Source organism: Bactrocera neohumeralis, chromosome 4, assembly GCF_024586455.1.
Source record: "Bactrocera neohumeralis isolate Rockhampton chromosome 4, APGP_CSIRO_Bneo_wtdbg2-racon-allhic-juicebox.fasta_v2, whole genome shotgun sequence".
NCBI classification, from domain to species: Eukaryota; Metazoa; Arthropoda; class Insecta; order Diptera; family Tephritidae; genus Bactrocera; species Bactrocera neohumeralis.
The window spans coordinates 42,175,250-42,191,632 of record NC_065921.1 but is presented as its reverse complement, the minus strand read 5'-3'; the positions used below and the strand labels follow the sequence as shown (position 1 = coordinate 42,191,632).

The 16,383-nt window shown below is 37.2% G+C and overlaps 1 protein-coding gene across 5 annotated transcripts in view; it reads right to left on the bottom strand.

Annotated features, from left to right (window-relative positions):
* The window catches only part of LOC126755888 (protein quiver), a 41,887-nt gene that overhangs the window by 13,202 nt on the left and 12,302 nt on the right, over nt 1-16,383 (bottom strand). For 4 of the 5 annotated variants that reach the window (XM_050468609.1, XM_050468611.1, XM_050468610.1 and 1 more), the window contains one exon: nt 7,916-7,972. In XM_050468609.1, the coding sequence (XP_050324566.1) occupies nt 7,916-7,972 (57 nt within the window). Of the gene's footprint in view, nt 1-7,915; nt 7,973-13,783; nt 13,832-16,383 lie in introns of all 5 variants that reach the window. The other variant, XM_050468613.1, reaches the window with a different exon arrangement.

Sequence of the window (16,383 nt, the reverse complement as noted above, 5' to 3'; positions counted from 1 at the left end):
CCCTTTTGATGACGACCATGGCAAACGAAATAAGGACTACGATATCAGGGCATGCACCTGGAATGTCCGGACCCTTAATTGGGAAGGTGCCGCTGCCCAGCTGGTTGATGTCCTCGCGAAAATAAAGGCTGACATCACCGCCGTCCAAGAAATGCGATGGACGGGACAAGGACAGAGACGAGTAGGTCCTTGTGACATTTACTACAGTGGCCATATAAAGGAGCGCAAATTTGGTGTTGGATTCGTGGTGGGAGAGAGACTCCGTCGCCGAGTACTATCATTCAATCCGGTGAATGAACGTCTAGCCACAATCCGCATCAAAGCGTTGTTCTTCAACATATCGCTGATTTCCCGCGCCCCGACGGAAGAGAAGGACGATGTGACCAAAGATGCCTTCTATGAGCGCTTGGAGCGCGCTTATGAGAGCTGCCCCCGCCAAGATGTCAAAATCGTGCTTGGCGACTTTAACGCCAGGGTGGGCAAAGAAGGTATATTTGGCATCCCCAAATGGGTTGAGGCTGATTGACTTCGCCGGGGCCCAAAATATGGTTATCTGTAGTACTAGATTCCAGCATAAAAAGATTCATCAAGCTACCTGGCTGTCTCCGGATCGAAAAGCCACCAACCAGATCGATCATGTTGTGATAGACGGAAGACACGTCTCCAGTGTTTTAGATGTGCGTGCGCTCCGAGGTCCTAACATCGACTCGGACCACTATCTTGTTGCAGCTAAGATTCGCACCCGCCTCTGTGCAGCAAAAAACGCACGCCAACAAACACAAGGAAGGTTCGACGTCGAGAAGCTGCAATCACAACAGACAGCCGAACGATTCTCTACTCGGCTTGCACTTCTGCTCTCTGAGAGCACTCGTCAACAACTCGGTATAAGGGAACTGTGGGACGGCATTTCAAACTCCTTACGTACAGCTGCAACCGAAACCATTGGTTTTCGGAAAGTGCAAAAGAACAGCTGGTACGACGAAGAGTGCCGTGTCGCAGCGGAGAGAAAACAGGCTGCCTACCTCGCAATGTTACGATCGACCACAACACGTGCGGGATGGGATAGATACCGAGAGTTGAAGAGGGAAGCGAGACGCATTTGTAGACAGAAAAAGAAGGAGGCCGAAATGCGTGAGTACGAAGAGCTTGATAAGCTGGCCGACAGGGGTAATGCTCGAAAATTCTACGAAAAAATGCGGCGGCTTACAGAAGGTTTCAAAACCGGAGCATACTCTTGTAGAACCCCCAAAGGTGATCTAGTCACTGATGCCCAGAGCATACTTAAATTATGGAGGGAACACTTCTCCAACCTGCTGAATGGCAGCGAATGCACAACACCAGGAGAAGGCGAACCCGATTTCCCAATCGATGACGATGGAGCAGACGTCCCATTGCCCGACCATGAAGAAGATCGAATAGCAATTACCCGCCTGAAGAACAACAAAGCGGCGGGGGCCGACGGATTGCCGGCCGAGCTATTCAAACACGGCGGCGAAGAACTGATAAGGAGCATGCATCAGCTTCTTTGTAAAATATGGTCGGACGAAAGCATGCCCAACGATTGGAATTTAAGTGTGCTATGCCCAATCCATAATAAAGGAGACCCCACAATCTGCGCCAACTACCGTGGGATTAGCCTCCTCAACATCGCATATAAGGTTCTATCGAGCGTATTGTGTAAAAGATTAAAGCCCACCGTCAACAAACTGATTGGACCTTATCAGTGTGGCTTCAGACCTGGAAAATCAACAACCGACCAGATATTCACCATGCGCCAAATCTTGGAAAAGACCCGTGAAAGAAGAATCGACACACACCACCTCTTCGTCGATTTCAAAGCTGCTTTCGACAGCACGAAAAGGAGCTGCCTTTATGCCGCGATGTCTGAATTTGGTATCCCCGCAAAACTAATACGGCTGTGTAAACTGACGTTGAGTAACACGAAAAGCTCCGTCAGAATCGGGAAGGACCTCTCCGAGCCGTTCGATACCAAACGAGGTTTCAGACAAGGTGATATCGTGCGTTTTAGTTCGAGCTGCAGAACTAAATAGAGAAGGTACCATCTTCTATAAGGGCGAGCAGCTGCTGGCGTATGTCGATGATATTGATTGATCTGCTTTATTGATAGTTCTGCTTTCTCCAGACTGGACAAGGAAGCAAAAGAAATGGGTCTGGCAGTGAACGAGGGCAAGACGAAATATCTCCTGTCATCAAACAAACAGTCGTCGCATTCGCGACTTGGCACTCACGTCACTGTTGACAGTCATAACTTTGAAGTCGTAGATAATTTCGTCTATCTTGGAACCAGCGTAAACATGATAACTCTTGCCAACAGGTGCTACTTTGGACTGAGTAGGCAATTGAGAAGTAAAGTCCTCTCTCGACAAACAAAAACCAAACTCCATATACATATATGGTGCAGAGGCTTGGACGATGTCAACAACTGATGAGTCGACGTTGCGAGTTTTTGAGAGAAAAGTTCTGCGAAAGATTTATGGTCCTTTGCGCGTTGGCCACGGCGAATATCGCATTCGATGGAACGATGAGCTGTACGAGATATACGACGACGTAGTTCATAGTTCAGCGAATTAAAAGACAGCGGCTACGCTGGCTAGGTCATGTTGTCCGGATGGATGAAAACACTCCAGCTCTGAAAGTATTCGACGCAGTTGAAGACCTCCACTCCGTTGGAAGGACCAAGTGGAGAAGGACCTGGCTACGCTTGGAATATCCAATTGGCGCCACGTAGCGAAAAGAAGAAACGACTGGCGCGCTGTTGTTAACTTGGCTATAATCGCGTAAGCGGTGTCTACGCCAATTAAGAAGAAGAACCAAATTTCGAGGTTGCGAATGTAGGAAAAGGCTTACGGTCATTCAGTTTTATCAAAAACACAAGCCTTCCAGTGGTACAAAGCCTTCAAACACGGTCATCAGTGAAGAAATGCCACGTTCTGGACGACCTTCGACCTCTTCAACTAACGAAAGTATTAAAAAAGTAAAGAAAATGGTGCTTAAAATCGTCAGGCAAGTGATAGAGAGATGGCAAAAGAGCTCGACATCTCTCGGGAGTTCGTTCAAATGATGATGAATATTTTGGGTACAAAAGGCTTTCTTGCTCGACTCGATCCGATAAAGCTGATTCAAAAAGAGTACCGTAAACAGGTCTTTTGGACATGCTTGATGGTGCGAATTCCGATCCATTCATGCAAACAACTTAACAAAAAAGAAGGCGCCAAAAAAATCAAGGTGATATGGTCAAAAAGGAGATCTATTTAGCCGTATTGATGCGTTTGCGTGAGAAGAACGTAGAAAAGCACAATTCATGGATTTTACATGATGATAATGCACCATCGCGTCGAGCCAAGATTCTGACCGAATTTAAATCAAAAACTGAATGAATGTCATCGATCGACCACCGTATTGACCAGATTTGGCTCCGTGTGATTTTTTATTGTTCCCCAAATTGAAATTTCCGCTCCGTGGAGCCCAATTTCCGAGTACTTTTTTGTCACATGTATATGAAAAAAACACCTCTTCAAGAAATTCGATAACAACCGCACCTTTTCCACTTATCCGAAGAATACAGGAATTTTTTATGCTTTCTTCAATCGCTACAAACGCTGTTACTTACAAATACTTGTACTATTGAAAATATTGCTTTATTGAGTATTCCATACCTTCTACCATTATCACTATCTTGTGGGAAATATTTCTGCTCTTCGCTATCATACTGTTTCAAAGCAATAAATTAGATTAAATATTATAAAACCATTTGAACATGACTGCAATTAACGGTTTGTGCAACATGCTTGTAAAATATAAGGATATGGTACATAAAAATATCTACATATATACTGACATGACATAAGCATTAGCAAAGACAATGCACAATAGTGAATAGAAAGATGTTGGAACAAACAAAGCAAGAAAAGAAAGCAAAGTAAGAAAAAACTTATTTTTAATTTATTGAAAAAGCAAGTTTGTTTGATACTCATGATAAGGCTAAAAACTTGCTTGTGAAACTATAAACTACAAAGTGTTATGTATTCAGGAAAAGACATTTTTAAATTTAAGAATTTTGTGAAAATGTAATTGAACTTTTAAATAAAAAAGTTAAAAAAATTGTATATTTTCTTATAAATTTTTCCCAACTTAAAAATCCGGCATTACAATATCGGAGGTATTGATTTATTACTACTGTAACTATTTTTGAAAGCTAAATGGAAAATCGAAAATAAATCCATATGTTTTCAACCGTCAGTTAAAAATTTTAAGCGCAAAAAATGTAGATATTTTGTAAAATGTACAAAGACTACACTTATTTTAGAAGCTATGTACTAGTTCTGAGAGTAAAAAAGGATATAAATAAATAAAGAAAGACTCAGTTCGGGAGCAACCGAACATTTTATACTTTTGCAACTTGCCAGAATCAAAACCTTAAGATGCAAATAGTCAACCAGAGCATACCATAATTATTCATACACTGACCAACATATTCAAAATCTTTATATACATATAAGTACATAGTATAGTACTTAGGGATTGATTTTATCAATTTTTACCCATACTACATACTATTAATATGCCACATACTAATAAAATGTTTCCTATATGGGCATTAAGTACAATTTTACCCATTTGAGGCACAAAGATACACTGTTATCAGTAAAAAACGACCTCTCATTTTCATAGAGATACTACATAACTCACATGTTGGCCGATATATGCTATACAAAGTCTCCCGGAAGTTCGAAAATCTTTGCAATAGGTATATGGGAGCTACGGAAACTATTAACACGATTTAACCCATTCTTCACACACAGACATACCATTGGCAGGAAAGATTATCCTTGAATTTCAATTATATATCTCACATATTGGCGGTAAAAAGTATAGGTACTGGGTCGAAATATTCGATCCTTAGGGGCTTGAACAGTTTTTGTTGGATTGTAGCAACATGTTGCAAGAGTACAAAAAGTTATATATTTGGCCACAAATCTCAACCGCCCAACGTCTTTTTTCAAATTTTAATGCTCCTGTTTTGTTCGAAATCGAACGAAAAGAAGTAACTTAATACTCGTATGTATAGGAAATTAAATTAAAGATGATGAAGAAATCAGTTTTATGAAAATACGTTCTGATTAGATTACAATACAATAGATTATAATGTTAGTTGAAGGGTTAGGATTTGTGACCAGTAATATTAAATACATTTTGTTTTGCAATAGATATGTTTAAATTTATTTTGGTATGTTCGCGATATCGATACATTATAGGGTAGATCAGTTGAACTGAAATTTATATAATTTTATGCATCATTAAAAAGATTAGTGTTATCGAACTTTCCATCTAGACTAAAATGATACTACTGTATATGGCGTTTTTCAAAGATTTTTAAACTTTTAGAGTTACATGCTTACATATCATCACCTAAAAAGCAAAATAACGTATCATCAAAAATTCGAAATTGAGTATCTTATTGATTACGATTCACTACTTCAAATTACATACATAATATTACATATATCCAACATTTTCATGTTCTGCGCTCAAATATGTACCAGTTTTAACCAATATTAAAATTTTTTTTCACTCTTGTTCCATTTTATTTCGTGTTTCATTCACGCTACTGTAAATTTTCGAAAATGTTGTTACGTTATTTTGCATTTTGGTGACGATATATAAGTATAAAAATTCCGTGGAGGATTTACAGCGTATAAAATAGGATAGTCGGTGCATAACATTGGGTATCTTCAGAGCCAGACCAAAACTGAATGGTATCCAATGCAGTAGTCTTTAGGCTACTAATGGATAAACACTTATAGGGCAGATCTGAGGACCTACTAATATTTTCATACCAGAAAAGGGTTCCACAGTTATATAAAATCCCGTTCCTAAAGGGGAGCTAACTATATACCATCGTTATGGAGGGTAGTTAAAGCAGATAGGCTCTTATAAACTACATACAAATGATTTTAGATTATTTAGTTTTTCCTAATTCAGCTTAAAAATGTTGTAAAGATTATAAAAATACACATAAAAAACAAATTAACTTGCGTATTCTAAGGAAAAATCCATAGAAACAGCATTAACCTAGTTGTTAGTAGACCTTTATCTTTCCAAAAGGTTTGGCTCTACACAGCAGTTCTAAGGTCGATACGGTATATTGGCATGATGGTCAATTTGAACACACCGAAGTCTCTTAGAGTTTTATCGCATATAGTGAAAGAATGACGTGACCTCTTGCTGGATGTAACATCCTATTTCAAGATATTCCTGGCGAAAGCGGGCACCACACTACAATTATACTCCTATAAAGAGGGTATATACATATGTACTATATATGCCTCTAGCTAACTTGATCAACAAGCAGGCAAACGTGACATGAACGGAATATGGGCTGCATATACCGACTATTAAAATTCAAAAGGAATGACATATGTAAGAACTCTAGTAGGAGTAACAGGTCACTGCTGAATTATCAGATATGACAGCAGACTGGGAATATCATACAATGACTATTGTAAAAGCTGGCATGTGTATAGAACATCTTCTATGCGAATGCAAGACTTTGCATAGGAAAAGAATCGCAACTACCGTTCGAGTGCTTTTGACGATAGGTCGATGGCTGCACATTTTAAGTTATACATATATACTCGTATAGAGTTAGTATTTAAAAAAAAAATTGTTTTTTTTTTTCATAATGTACAAATATTTACGAATACGCACAGAAAGTTTCATATCGTTCCGGTGAATATTGTCGAAGTTACATGAAAATTAGGAAAGGCGTTTCAGAGAGCTTGGAAGTACAAGGCCAAACTTTAAACGCATTTTTCTCAAAACGGTGACCAACATTACTCGAAAACGGCTAAACCGATTAGTTTCAAATTTAACACGAGCTTCTTAAATATATTTTTTAGTTAATGTTTTTTCTCACAGATACATATTTTTTATAAACAATATATTTACTTAAACGTAGAGATATAGTGGTCACAACAATAAGTATTTTTTGAGAGGAGCTCCCGGAGGTCAGCTGAAGTTCCTTTCCAAATAAATATTTTTACTAATACTAAGTCTTAAAATGCTGTTAAAAGATACCATAATATACATTTGTGAAAATTTTTGAATCAATAAATTTTAAAGTTTTCTCGGAAAAAATTCTGGAAAAGTCGTTTTTTCGGCCTTCTAACTATATATAACCCCTTAAACTGTTTGTTTTGATAAACTTTATCTGCAGCACAGGGTGGTTCAGAGAGAACTTAATAGAGTAAGGTTCCTTTAGTCTCTGTGGTTTCACAATAGGCTTCTTAAAGGCCTAGGTGCGTCGTCAGATATTCACTCAGTGGTCACACTCTTTTTCTGTACGGAAAACTTATATTTATTATACAGTTCATTTGATTTACCCTATATTAACGGAAAAGTATTATAAATTACTAGTGTGATTATTTATATAAAATATCTGAATTCGGTGTAAAAGGGCAAAATGTTGTTTCAAAGAGCATATCAGCATATATAAATATTTAAAAATCAATGCAAGCATTTTACATTTAGATAAAGAAACATGGTTATAATAAAAATGTGTTTAAAATATTCGTAAACTTAAAAATCTTCTTTGTATTAAGTGTGTGTATGTTGGAATTTATGTGTAGGTATTTTTACTTATACTATTTCAACACGAAAAGCTTTAAACACTTATTATATCTTGCGTTAAAAATTGTATTTTTTGTTTTAATATGGGAATATACGCTTGTTTTTTAATTTAAGTCAGAAAAAACACAATTATTTAATTTATTTATATTTGCATTTGTCGCATAAAGAAAAAAGAGCGATAATTTTTAATTGAAAATATATAAATTCTTGTTTGCTTGGCAATTGGAAAGAAAATGTGACATATGCTTGAGGCATGAATTCATACTTTGACATTCAGCTGACACTTGTGGAATCCAAATGAAAATGAGAACTCCAAATGCCGCTGTAAAGAGTGAAAAAGAAGAAGAAGAAAGACCAATATTTTTTTTTTGTTTTTTGGTTTTGCATTGCATTTAATTGAGAGAAAAGATAAAATAATGCCTTTAATAAAGTGTTATAACAAAGTTGATTTTAAAAATTTACTTATTATATCATTATTTATTTGCTGCAAAATATTTTAAGCACGAGTAGGCAAGAGATTTCATCATTTTCAATATTTTTAATAATTGTGACTTATGTACATATATTACATAGATCAAATACACATGTAAAGCAAACTATTATGCATTAACCATTTGATTGCTGTAGTAAAAAATTAAAAAATATTTTACGAAGTCGTTACAGTTATCAAGGTGCGTTCCAAATCAAACAGGCCTTTAAAAAAAAAAACAGAAAAAATGTGTTTTTCGGCAAAATCAATTTATTTTATTCAAAATTGTCTCCTTCTGCATCAATACAGCTTTTTGCACGGTCCAAAAGCATTTCGAACGAGTGTTTTAGCTCGTTGGCCGGTATGGCCGCCAGTATGCCGGTGCAATGCTTCTACGTCTGCATAACGCTTTCCTTTCATGGGCAAATGCATTTTTCCGAAAAGGAAGAAGTCGCACCGTGCCATATCCGGTGAATACGGGGATTATTTTTGGTCAAATAATCGTCCTTCGAATGTTGGAATTTGAGCAATTTTTGCTCGGCAGTCAATTTGTGTGGAACAAACCGTGCACACACCTTTGGTAAGCTCAAATGTTCGGTCAAAATGCGATAAATCGATGTTTTGGAGATGTTCAATTCCATTTCCATGAATTTCAATGGTGATTTTGGCTGATTTTTGACGAATTCACGAAGAGTTTCGATGGAATTTCCGGTGATCACGGATTTTGGTTGGCCCACATGTGAGATCGTCATTTATGTCCTTACGACCATTTTGAAAACGTTGAAACCACACGTGCACTCTGCTACGGGATAGGCAATCATCGCCATAAACTTGTTTCATCAATCGAAACGTTTTACTAATTTTAAAACAAAATTTAATTTTGGCTCTTTGTTCCAAGCTCACTTTCGCACCGATAACACAAACATACTGACACTTAAAACGCCAATGGATGAAATGTCATGTCACTGGACAATCGATAAAGACAGCAGATTCTAACGCACCAGTCGATATATAGATGGCGTTACCAGGGGCGCTAGATTCAAAAAGTCCTGTGTACTTTGGAACGCACCTTGTATTAATTTCCGAAGAGAGGTGCCATCAATTCGATTTATAGAGTTACTCATTTAAGGAACTTTAAACTGAATAAAGAGAAAATAACTACGCAGAGAATGTGGCCGGGTCGCCATGTCGCTGGTGAATTAAAGTTGATTTTCGAAAAATAATATTGAAATTTAATGTAGATTATTCTAACCATTTGACAAATGATATAATACGATTTTGAATTAGTGCTATTTATACTTCTAGGCTACACATGTCTAAGAAATGAATTACTTGTTTGACATGTAATTTATTGTTGAAAACAGAAAATGGGTAGTTTATATAATTATTTGTTATATGACTGCTGCCAACTTGTTTTTACACATTAATTTCCGACATCTAGAGCCAAATGGACAAATTTTAGGCGACATTTATTTTTTACCCCTGTGTGGTAGTACGAAAAATATGAGAACCCTATACTGTGTTAAAATAATATAAAGGTAGATATGCTATATTAAATTAAGACAATTAGCGCCCAACGTGAACTAGTCACGAATATTATATACAGGACAAAATAGGATCAGTCCCTGTTAAAAGCAATAACCTTTAAAAAATGTGCTGTCCCAACAAGTAATGTGTATGTATTATTATTGGCTTCAGTAAATATAATTTATACCGATAAAACTAAATCTTAAAGGTATGCTGAATTACAGTGGAGATGGCAAATAAGACACTTCAAGCAATTGATTAATATAATTAAAACAGGAGGTAGGTTAGGTTAAACTGGTAGGCCAATGAGCCATGCATAGCCAGTTTTGGTCCTTTGCGATACCAGATGAAGTTCAATTACTTGGTCTATGAGGAGTAGTCATCATTTAGGATGGCTGCGCTTCACGCGAATTTTAACAGACTCTGTGGCCTCGCTATCAAGATTTTCTCCAGTGGGGACCACAGATGCTTACAGAGTAGTCTTGGCTATGCGGGACAAGTGCACAAGAGATGCTCTATTGTTACCCTGGTGCCTTGCTATAGACATTTCCTTTTCCAGTCTTCTCGACCTGTCAGCCCCAGGTAGCTCGTTCCATCGGGTTTTGATTTTCTTTACCATGCTTCTTCTGTACAGATTGTCGTATACACAATGAATGGGTTTCTCAATGTTGATCACGTTTTAGGGTGTTAGCCGTACACCATTCTTGGCAATCTCTTCCATTATTTCATTGCCCTCGATGCCTTTATGGCCCGGCACCAAGTAAAGGTGTAGTTGCTTGCTGCTGGCAACACTTTCTACTACTGCTCTGCTTCCCAAGACACTTCTGGTCGATATGCGATACGAGGTTAGGTATTGACTCGGAATTGTTTACAGGTGCACTAGAGGCCAGCTCCGTGGCTTTGCAATAGCAATTATTTCAGTTTGAGATATACTACAGAGGTCCGGCAACTTAAAAGGCTGCTTAATGCTTAACTCTGGATAGAATATTCGCGCACCAACTCCATTGTCCATTTTCGAGGCATTCGTATAATTGGTTAGAGTGTTGCGCGTCTACCTTTATGCAAACCATCTTTTTCTATTTTTACTTTGAACCTTTTTTCCCAGTTGAATAGTGGGATCATGTAGTCGGTGTTTGCCAAATCGCCATTATCCACCAACCTATGCCCAAAGGTTCTATATGTAAACTCTTCTGCAGCCAGTAGTCGTTCCGCCGATTTTGTGTTTTCTCCTTGGTCATTCTAGCATCGTTCTTATCTGTTTTTATCCTTCTAGAGTCAAAAGGCTTCTGATCCAGCGTTGTATAGCATAACCAACACCTATTTACTGTATACTTTTCAGAATAGTTTACATAGAGACGTTGTTGAACGCTCCAGAAATGTCCATTAATGCTCCAAAAGCGTATTCCTTAAACAGAAGGTAAAATTGTATATTTTGTTAAATAGCCATTGATTTTCAGCACAGCTAGGCGCTTTTTTGGCATTGAATCCACTAGGAATACCAAGCTTATTCGAAATTTCTTCCTTATTTTTGTTTTAGATTTTCTGGACCCCTTCAATCGGCATGAGTTTTAGCGCACTTGACGCGACAGCTTCGATGTGAACATCGGCACTTTTTGACCCCTTCTTCCATTAAGTTTATTTTCTACCAGACGTTTTCTAATGGACATATCAAAAATTTGAACTCTTGTAACCTCCATGATTGCAACAGCTGACTCGAAATGACCCTGCAACCATACAATTCTTATGAAATTATCGTTTCTGCTGATAGTTTTGCGAGGCCTACCTCTTTGGCAATGATTTTTGTTTTGTGATAATAGCGCTTGGCGCGCAAATGTGGAAGATCTTTCATTAAGTTTTGCAATTTTCCAAATATTTTACTATTTTCCTATCTTCTGAGCTACAATTATTCGCCCGCTCCACTCATTTCTATCTTAAAGTGTGCAATTATTTGCACTTAATGTCTTCGATTTGCTTTAGTTCATCTCTCTTAAAGCTTACCGATACAATAACAACTAAATTTGGACGCCCTCTCCACAAAACAATCTATTTGTTCTTCTATTTTTATATTATTATTCACCTACCTAGCCTTCAGGTTGATACTGGTTGGGAAATTCTAAAAAAGATTCAACTGCTGAGTCGTTTCCCACTTTTTTCGCATTAGATGCCAGCATCTCCCGAAACAAAATAGTTTCATTGTAACGGGGCCTTTCAAAAATCATTCCCAGTTTAATATTACTGGGTTAACAGTCTTACTTTTTTGTTCGACACTGTATGTTCTCTGCTGTTTCGAACACGCTTTATGCGTACATAGTAAAGGACTATAGAATATTCCATTCGTCTTTCATCCATCCATTACCTTAAAAACTACCTGTCTTTGTTCTTCTTATTATAGCATAGTGCCTTTCCTTGGCATTGATGTATTTGAAAAAAAAAACCTTTTATTGGTTCCAGAGTGGTTAACGATATATAAAATCTGTTTACGAGAAATTTACTTGTATCTCATATATAATATACAGTCAAACCTGTGTAAGTGAGAACTGGATTAGTAAGAAAACTCTATATGTGAGAGTAATAGCCAGGACCCGTCATTTTAAGCTCCCGAAACCTCTATTAGCGAGAAACAGAATCCTCTGTAAGAAAGAGTCGTTTTTCCCTCATGGACCTCCGTAAGTGAGAATGCTACTTATCTATACATCTAAGCGACAGTCAAGCTTTATTTATTTATGTACCTTTATTATTTAGGAGGAACTGTAGTTGCAATAGGAATACATACATACATAAAAGATTCACACATACAGTAACAAATGACAAAACCAATTACAAAATTTAACATCTGCTATTTTATGGCTTATTCTTAACTTTCGTGGAACTTCCTACAATTGTTTGCGTATTGTTTGCTTGTCAATATTGTGCCTACTCTATTGCGTGGAACTAAATAACGTTGTTATTTTATCGCACTCGGGTTAGCGAGAAACCTCTATAAGCGAGAATGAGATTGTGCTCCCTTGAACTCTCGCTTATCCAGGTTTGACTGCATATTAAACTTTTAAACGGCGAACTTGCAGGAATTTCGTAGTAAACTACCCAAAATGAAAACTGGTACGAGAGACACTCTCCTTTTTACCAACTTGCTCTACAAATAGTGTTAACAATTGACTTAAAGTCAATTAATAAATAGATATGTATATAATTCCTATTTGGAAAATATATCAATAATCAAAAAGTTAAAAAACCAAAAACAGTAAGAGAATATGCAGTGAAAACAGACGAACGATGGCAACGAGTAACGAGTTTACATGAGTGGAGGCTGTTTTTTCTATACAAATTTTTTTTACATAGAATTCAGGTGTGCAATGGACGTTTACACATGTATGTATGTAAGTAAGAATTGTGTTGCACTAGTACTGGGTTGAACGGATGTACTAGCGAGTGGCGTACAAGTAGCGAGTACCTTGTTATGAGTGAAAGCACAATACTTTTTTGGCTTGGCCAGTTAGAGTTACATAGATGTATGCATGTTTGTCAGTAGTTTATGATATTTCACTATAATAACGATTTACTTGAATTCGCAAACATTTACAAGACGTAGGCAACGCAACGAACGAGTAAATATCAACGAGTTAACGAATTAACGAGCGAACCAATTAACGAGTAAATCAGTAAAAGGCTTTGCGCTTGCTTTAAGTTAGTTGCAAGATTTTATAATTTTTTAGTATAAAATAAAATTAAATATAAAGAAAGTGGGACAAACCCGAAAAGAAATGTGCACTTGAGAATGCTTGTTCAATGAAATAATTTAGTTAAGGTTTCTAAAGAAATTTTACGCAAACGTCAGTAACTCCAATTAGTAATTAGTAATATTTAACTAGTTGTCAACAAGTGTATACACACATTTCTCTACGTGTTCCATAAATTAATAAAAACATTTCGTAATTTCAACTCAAAAAGTTGGAACTAGCGCACTTAACGCCTAATTCGTTATAAATTTTCAAATTTAAAAAATAGGACAGAAATTAAGAAACAAATAGTTAATTTAGTGTTAGTTAATTAATTACAGTTTGCTGGCAGTTTTAGAACTTCTTTTAACAAAATGAAAACAAAAACAATTTTATTTCAATTCACTACTTTTGCACTTACATGGAAAACAATTATCCGCCATTGCATTTTTCGCACAAATCAGCATAACTGATTGGTTAAGCGGAAGAATTTCGGATAATCAATTCAAGTTTATTTTAATTTTGGTTGTTTTCGAACGCCGATGTAGTAAATGATGATTGGTGGAACATAAAAAAGTACAATAAATAAGGAAAATTAGAAATAATTGAATTTTGATAAACTTCAATTCAAATCAAAAACAGAAAATAATTATTTTCTTTTTTCATATATTGTGATTTGTAATTAACTGAAACTCATGTAACAGTATAAAACTTTTAATAAATACATTGAAATAAACGTCGAAGATTAAACCAACTTTCCGGTTCAAGTATATAAAGGGTGATCAATTTAGAGACTCCCTACTTTTTTAAAGAAAAATCAGAGAAACTTCAAATTAAGTGGAGAATGTTTATTATAATTCCAAAGAACATGCTTTCGCCTCTATTTTTTGAAGATTAACTCCTTAAAGTGATGACTGGTTCAAGCATTTCTACTGGTAACTGGCGAATGACACGGGATTGTTCGTATAGACTTTAGACCTTACATATTCTCACAGTAACGATCTTGTTGGCCAATCAACAGTGGAATTATCTGCTCACCGAAGTATTATCTCAATAAATACCATGATTGATGCGATGTGTGGCAAGTGGCGCCGTCTTGTTGAAACCAAATGTCGCCGAATCGGCTCTCAGGTATCAAATAGTCGGATATCATGACGCGATAACGGACGCCATTGACGTTTACACCGGCATCATTTTGGATAAAATATGGTCCGATGTTTTCACCGGCCTACAAACCATACTGAATGAAATGGCACCTCTGGAATCTCTTCAGGTTGTTCTTCGTCGCAAATGCGAAAATTTTCCTTGTTTACATTCCCCATTGAGCCAGAAATGGGAAGAAAATTTGGCTCGAAAACGTCGGATCTTCTGGTGCCAAGTCGTTCCATACATCAGTCCGAGTTGGCGCCGAATCGGCTCTCTATGGTCTTCGTGTACACTCTCAGCTACGGCGACTGCGTGATGGAAGTAGTCTATTCGGTCGAATATTATCCAATAATAAATACCGGGTCTCAAGATGGGTGATGGTGTTGCGAATAGTACACTCAGTAGGCCGATTATGTTGACCATAACTTGAGCGAACCACGCGAAACACTTTCTTTTCAGAACGTGCATTTTCGTAACAAAGTTGAATGATTTGTAAACGTTGTTCAAATGTAAGTCTTTCAATGATGAAATCCAACAATGCTGAATTTTGTTGAGTTATGAAGCCCACTTCTGGCACAATGGGAATGTAAAAAAAAACAAATTTGGCCGATGAGATCGGAACTGCCAACGGCGACCGTTATCGCGCAATGATAACCGAGTATTTGGTGCCTGAAATTGAAGCTCGTTATCTCGGCGACATTTGGTTTCAACAATCTCTCTTTTATTGAGAGAACATTTCGGTGAGCAGATAATTTCATGTTTTGGGCGGTCTATGCAGCCAATGACGCTTTGATTCAGATCTTGGAGCAAGTAGCAGTCGAAATACTCGAACGAGTGATCGAAAATTGGACTCAACGTATGAACCATGTGAGACGAAACCGCGGCCAATTTGAAGTTTCTGCGTTATTTTTTTTTTTAAAGTAGGGAACCTCAAAAATTATCACCCTTTATAAAGATATTTATCAACTTCCGCCTTCTAATTATAGTATTCTATTGCTGAACTTGGCTGCGGTCGCTAAAACTACTAACACCACAACCAAAAACTTTCAGAGCTGGTCCTGCAATATAAGGTTCGGACACTCACCCACGGGTAAGTATAAGTGTCAGAACTGTTAAGAACAAAATGTTCTGCAAAAGCCATTACAGACACTATGACGCTGTGGGTGAAATATAATAACTTTCACATTTGTTTACTAATCCACACAAAACCTATTTGTACTTTGCACCTTCCATTAGTATAGAATCTCTTTACTGAAAATCCGACCACACATAAAGTTACCGTCATAAATTAGCCCACTGACAAGCATGCCCTTACTTTACCAGCTCACTGGCACATATGCGCCTTAGTTAATGACCGCTCGAGGCCAGCACAATGTCGACTCTTCTCACCTCGTCAAATCACGTGTGATACACTGATAGGGTGCTCGTGTGAGCGCCTGTCGTGCCGAGTATTGATGGGATTATTAGCTCATCAAGTTTAACGCATGATATGCTTGAGGGTACCACTATAATAACGGCACACGCGACTAAGAAAATAAACAAACAAAACATTTGCAAAAAAGAAAAGAGAATCGGAATAAGTTGTGGAGCGTCGCACAAGCTTGTATACGAGGGTAGTCGTTAAAAGAAAATGTTGTACTTGTAAAAGAAGCGTACATTTTAGTCAGCCAACCAGAGATAATTAGAGGCTATACCATTTAATTTGGAAAAAGTAACTTCCACATAAAAAAACGTTACCAGTGAACATCTAGTTGATTCCAAAACGGTATTACTACAACCTTTGCATATTAAATAGGGTTTAATGAAGAATTTTGTGAAGGCAATGGCCAGAAATGGAAGGGAGTTCTTGTATCTGAAACAAAAATTTCCAAGAGT